This window comes from Aspergillus sclerotioniger (assembly GCF_003184525.1).
Source record: "Aspergillus sclerotioniger CBS 115572 chromosome Unknown BO94scaffold_108, whole genome shotgun sequence".
Taxonomy (NCBI): domain Eukaryota; kingdom Fungi; phylum Ascomycota; class Eurotiomycetes; order Eurotiales; family Aspergillaceae; genus Aspergillus; species Aspergillus sclerotioniger.
The window spans coordinates 1-6,132 of record NW_020291098.1 but is presented as its reverse complement, the minus strand read 5'-3'; the positions used below and the strand labels follow the sequence as shown (position 1 = coordinate 6,132).

Here is a 6,132-nt window from a genome sequence, read left to right as displayed (position 1 = left end):
CACCGTGCGTGGGTGATAGACAGCCTTGTGCTAAAAGTTGAAGGATTCCTAGAAGGATCGTGTATGGTATGCCTTGGGGGGCAAGGCAGAGATCGATGCCGGTCTGACAGATCTATCTAGATAGGACTAGGAATGTGGCCGGTGCCGGTCACGATTGTAACAGCGATACGAAAAGGAGCCTTGGCATCCCATGTGGTCAAAAGAGAGAGAGAGAGGAAGAGAGAAAGAGGAGATGAGATACATCGTTATGATTTACCTCGCTGACGTGGAGGCACTACGCATTTCAGGATCGACGACTACGATTGAATCGGAGGATAAAGTGGAAGCAAAGTAAGATCAGCAACAAAAGAAACAGGGTCAAACGCCTGGGTATATTTCAGGGAATAGAGAAAATGGAGAAAGGGTAGTAATGGGAGCCATCAGGAAGGAAAAAAAAAAAAACACCACCCGGTCTGTATCAACGACCTCGAGCAAACGCCATAATCTTCACAGCTGCCTGATCTTATCCATGCGTTCCGAGATGGAGACCGACCCATATGAACACCTCCCGTTGATGTTGTAGACAGAATCGCGAAAACAACCAAGGCCCATAATCTGCATAGATGAACGCCCATAGAATGCAAATTTCATACAGCAAACCATAAAAACGTAGAGCTTCTGAGCCAATGAGAGCAAGGGAAAGAGGAGATGGGAGATAGAAAAGATCAAGAGAAAAAGAAAAAAAAATATTGAGAAAAGAGCGATGGACGAGTACCACTCGAAAACATGCTAACCCTGTGACGTTGCGGTCTGAGGAATAGCTTGCTGCAGTCCGGCCACAATGCGCTCCAGCTCTTCCAACCGGCGGTCCTTTTCCTGAACCTCGCGACGCAGCCGCTTCAGCTCATTGCGCAAATCCACACCATTCTCTTCCCCTTCGGGAAGCTCGAGGGTCGGATCCTCCCCGGTGGAATCGCGTTTCCTTTTCAGGGCCACCGACGCAGTCACAAACGACGTGGTGCCATCCAGCTCGGGCGATGCAATGGGCAGCTCGGATGCATGCCCATTCTCGGTATGCATGTGGCGGCGGCGAAGGTGCTCCTTCAGGTTTTCTTGACGCGTGAACCCGTTGCCCGTGCTGCGATTACAGTCGGCGTACGGACACATCAAAGGTTTCTTGGCATTGATGTTCTTCTTATGCACTTCGCGCTGATGCCTCAGCAGACCGCCAGAGTATGTAAAGCCTTGGATCTTGTCGCATCCGGGTTCCATGCACTTGTAGGGGCGGTCATGTTTGTCCATGTGTTTGCTGCGGTGGCGATCCGTTAGCTTCCTCGATCGGGTACAACTGTTTCGCACACACATCAAAGGACACCAAAGGCAAACTTACTTCCACTCGCACGGACGGCGAAAGGTTGGGGGCGAGTGCTGGCACTCGGGATGGTCGCAGTAGATTTGGCCGGCGGCGTTCTTGGGCGGATCCCGCGCTCTTCTCACCGACAGACGCGGGCGCGTCCCTTCCATGAAATTCGGAGACAGCTGGTCGTTCATCTTGGGTGCTGGGGAGAGCGATTCTTGGGCAGTGACTAGAACAGAGGTAGGTCCGCCGGGACCTTCGCTTCGTGGACTAGGGTAATCAGAGCCGTCACCCATAGCGCAGCTACAACCCCGCCGTTCAATTGAGAAGGGGGGTGGCCGAGGTGGCGTGAGAAAACGAGGGGGTCGAGACGAGGCACAGACGATAGATAGAATGGTGTGGATGAGAGAGGTCAAAAGATGCAGAGAGGGGCGGGGAAGAAACTTGATATTGGCCGGACGGCGAGCTCAATCGCGTTCGGGTTTGTCACTGGGCGAATGGATGGTTGGTGGTTTGCTTAACTGGGAAGGACGGAGTGCCAAATTTTTCAGGACGGAAAACAAGGCATCTAGCAACGCTAACCACGTGACTGAAAGGGTTCTTGGCGGATCCGCCACTTGAAAGGGAAGGTTGGCGGTTGGGAATGATAGATTTGGAGTAATGATGATGGAGACCGGAAAGCGGTGCGACGCCGGTCTAGTTATACGGCATTAATAATCCTGGCCCTGGGCGCTTAAAAAGAATATGGTAGGTATGTAGTGACTGGTTTCAAACCCAGAAAGCACTCAGCATCATGCCTGCACACGTGGTATGATCGAACAGACGCCGTATTGGTATGTATCGAAGATGTATCACTGGCAGTTGAGAGCCCTAGTTGAGCGCCGAATCACGACTGTGCTAATGACCAAAGTTTGGGGGTTTTTTTTAGGCTGCGACCACTAGTGAGTCATGGCAGGCAGGCAACCAGATACTACTATCCATGATGCTGTGCCTCCTCTCTTTCCTAACAGTCTGGTACCAACTGCGTAAGGCCATCCGCCACCGGGTTGAGTGCCTCATTGCTGCCTGCCAATCAGGGCTTCACTGCACGTGGTTCCTCCCCCCCCCAGCCACATTGCCGATTTCGGTCTACTTTCTGTGGCGCCGCAGCGTCATGGGATGCCTTCAGCCAGACTCAACCAGATTCAGCCAGACGCAATCCCCGGAGATACCGGCATTGTACGCAGTCCAGTGTATTGGCACATACTACTCCGTGTGTAGTATTAATTCAGCTCCAGCCGGCGGGTGCTCTTGTTCAAGACTCGAGCTGGGGTGTGGCCCGCGATTCATCGACAGTTGATGGCTTTGCTTGAGATGGACAAGTGAGAGAGAGATAGCCCGCTAGGACTCAAATATGCTGTAGATCAGTCCGCAAAAGTGAATGGTGTAGAATGCTTTGATCCACGTGATGAACGACCCTACAAGTCCCTATAAATAGTCCTATTCCCCTGAAAGCAAGAAAAATCCGCATGTACCTTTGACAAACCTGAGGATGCCTGGTCAGGCAATCCCACTCCTTACCATCCAGTCCACTGCTGGCACATCTCACGTGGCAGAGATAATCGAGTCCCAGATCCATGTTGAGCGCAGCACCGCCAACTTCTTCTCCATTTACCGATATGCCAACGCCTCGCAGTTATGTATGCTGTGCGTATCAGGATGTTGTGCGGTAGCCGCCGGTGCAGCAATGCCATTGGTGACCGTCGTGTTCGGCGCATTGGCAGATGAATTCATCAACGGAGAACACCATACATCGCAGGAGATTCGAGACCAGGTCCAGCATCTCACGCTCTTCTTGGTATATATCGGTGCGTGCACTTTCCAAATCCATGTTCTCTTCTTGTTATCTGACACAACGGGCCAGCAATCGGGTCATTGGTCACCACCGCTATTAGCACACTAGGCTTCAATTTCATCGGAGAGCAGATAGCCCGCCACCTGCAGCAGAAATATCTTTCTTCGGTTCTGCAGCAGAACATGGCTTATTTCGATGTAGTCGGAACCGGGGAGCTCACATCCCACATAGATCAAGATATGAAATGGATTCAAGCTGGCATCTCGCAGAAGATGGGTGACCTTCTGTCCGGCCTGTCCGGCTTCGTGGTCGCCATTATCTGCGCATTTGTACGGAACTGGCGCTTTGCAGGGATCATGTTATCCCAGCCGATCACTTTGATTCTACTCGTGGGATTGATGGGGTATTGGCTGAGTGTGGTGCAGCAGATGGGCTTGGCTGAACGTGTTCAAGCGGACAATTTAGCCCAGGAAGTATTCAGTGCCATGAGGAGCGTTATTTCTTACCGAAGCCAGGAAAGGTATGCTAAGAAGTATCGAAAGGCCTTGGGCCGCCCAGCGGCCTTGGACTTCCGGGAGCGGTTAATATTTGGAGTGATTGTTGCGGGCTCTTTCATGACATTGCACTGGGGAAATGGGCTAGGTGTATGTCAACCGCTTCCCTCCACCCCTGGTTCGATCTGAATGCGATGCCTGCTAATGCTCCTCCAGTTCTGGCAGGCTGATCACCTCGTCCGTCAAGGGCGTTGCACCATATCAGAGGCTTTGACTATCTTGTATGCAATGTCTGTTGCAGGTGGGATGCTATGCCAAGCGTTGCCATGTGTTGTTAACGTCACCCAGGCTCATGCGGCAGCCAGTCGCGTTTTCTCAGTCATAGAGCAGGATTCGCCTATGATTTCGATGGTAGGTACTGGGAAGACATACAGTCAGGTCCGAGGGGCAGTCCGGCTAGAAGGCGTACACTTTGCGTATCCTTCGCGACCTGAGCGGACTGTTTTGAGAGGCGTCACTTTCGACGTGCCTGCTGGACACACAGTAGCCTTGGTGGGACCATCAGGATCAGGAAAATCAACCATATTTGCCCTTTTAGAACGGTTATACCACCCACTCGGTGGCCGCATCACTCTGGAAGGTGAGCGGATCGATGAGATGGATGTCTCATGGTTACGGTCTCAGATCGGATATGTCGGCCAAGAGGTTACTCTGTTTCGTGCATCAATGCACGAGAACATTGCGTATGGGCTTCCCAGAGCTGCCGCTGAGGTGTTTCATGACAGTTGTCTTTTGCCTTTGAGTTTCGGTTACTGACTCATATGAACAGAAAATGGACGCATCTGCGATTCGAAGCCTAGTTATCCAGGCTGCTGAAACTGCTCAGATTCACTCGTTTATTGAGAATCTGCCCCATGGGTACGACACCCTAATTGGTGCAAATGAATCGAGTCTCTCCGGGGGTCAGAGGCAACGGATTGCTATCGCCCGTGCCATCATATCTCAACCAGCAATTCTACTGCTGGACGAGGCTACAGCTGCCCTGGATAGTCAGTACGAAAAGGAAGTCCAAGAAGCTCTCAGCAAGGCTGCTTCAGAGCGAACCACCTTGATAATAGCCCATCGGCTATCGACAATCCAGAATGCCGATATCATCATTGTGATGAAGGACGGTCAGGTTCTAGATCAAGGTTCTCACTTAGAACTAATGGCCACATCCACAATGTACCAAGAACTAGTGAGACAGCAGACACTCCGATCATGTTACCGATCAGAGGACGGTATTGCTAGCCAGCCACCAACCCTAGCAAACATCCACAAAGAGCATCTTGGGGACATCTCAGTCAATAGCAATACCCTAGAGACGCCAGAAGATGCTCCACTGCCACACAGCAATAGCATCAAGCATGTTTGGCATCTCAACAAGCCAGAGTTGCCTTACGCTACCGCAGGCGTCATTTTCAGCGTTTTAGCTGGAATGACATATCCAATCCAAGCGATCTTCTTCGGCAACGGAGTCATGTCCATCATTAGCCCTAGTCTGAGCACTGGCCGACACAACGTTCGCTTTTGGGCCCTATTGTATCTTGCTTATGGTGTCGTTGTGTTTGTGGTTTATTGTGTACGGGGATACTGCTTTGCCGTGTCTGCATCTCAGTTATGTCTTCGAGCTCGTTCCCATTTGTTCAAAGCTTTGGCCCTGAAGAACCTCCCTTTCTTCGAGATTAAAAATCACTCGACTGGGGCCTTGGTGAGTTTCCTCTCATCTGGAACTCCAAAAATCACCGGTATTTCGGGAACCTCATTGGGACTCGTGGCCGAAAGTGTTGTAATGCTCGCGACAGGAATTACAGTTGGATGCATCTTTGGATGGAAACTTGGTCTCGTCGCGACAGCAACGGTCCCAGTGGTAGCTGTCTCCGCTTTATGCAGTACAATATTGTGGCACATGTCCAGAAGCACGTCAAGCGTGACACCAATGCCGTGGCCGTTGCACATGAGGCATTTACTGCCATCAAGACAGTGACTGTCCTCGGTCTGCAGAGGACCATCAGCGAGTCCTTCCAAAGGGAAAGCCAGCGAGACAGCCAACGCAGGTACTGGGTTGTATCTGCCATCATATATGCATGCACCACTTCTCTTCGCATATTAAGCATTGCTTTCGTATTCTGGTACGGAGGTACTCATCTTATCGCAACTGGCGAGTACAACGTCCAGCAGTTCTTCATTTGCTTTGCAGCCACGGTCTGGGGGTCCCAGTCTGCGTCTGCTCTTTTCGCACATGCTCCTGACATTGCGGGCGCCCATGCCGCTGCTGCTCGACTGGAGGAACTAATGCAAACCAGCAGCTCAGAGCTCTCCAGGCAAGGCAAAAGCGCATACACCAAGGTACCAGACACAACCGAGGATATGCACTGCGACACGTGAACTTTAGATATCCGGCCCATCGGTCTCGACTAGCATTGAAC

At 51.6% G+C, this 6,132-nt stretch overlaps 2 protein-coding genes across 2 annotated transcripts; one reads left to right on the top strand and one right to left on the bottom strand.

The window, feature by feature from the left end:
* Positions 1-768: 768 nt before the first annotated feature.
* Positions 769-1,632, bottom strand: BO94DRAFT_480667 (uncharacterized protein; the record flags this gene model as incomplete). The annotated part of the gene is made up of 2 exons (XM_025608830.1): positions 769-1,288; positions 1,370-1,632. The coding sequence occupies 2 exons, from the start codon at positions 1,630-1,632 to the stop codon at positions 769-771; spliced, it is 783 nt and encodes a 260-aa protein (XP_025461247.1).
* Positions 1,633-2,867: 1,235 nt separating this feature from the next.
* BO94DRAFT_591565 (ABC transporter ATP-binding protein/permease) lies at positions 2,868-6,091 on the top strand (the record flags this gene model as incomplete). Its single annotated transcript, XM_025616119.1, has 5 exons — positions 2,868-3,183; positions 3,240-3,814; positions 3,881-4,435; positions 4,494-5,573; positions 5,621-6,091. The coding sequence occupies 5 exons, from the start codon at positions 2,868-2,870 to the stop codon at positions 6,089-6,091; spliced, it is 2,997 nt and encodes a 998-aa protein (XP_025461246.1).
* Between the last annotated feature and the right edge of the window lie 41 nt (positions 6,092-6,132).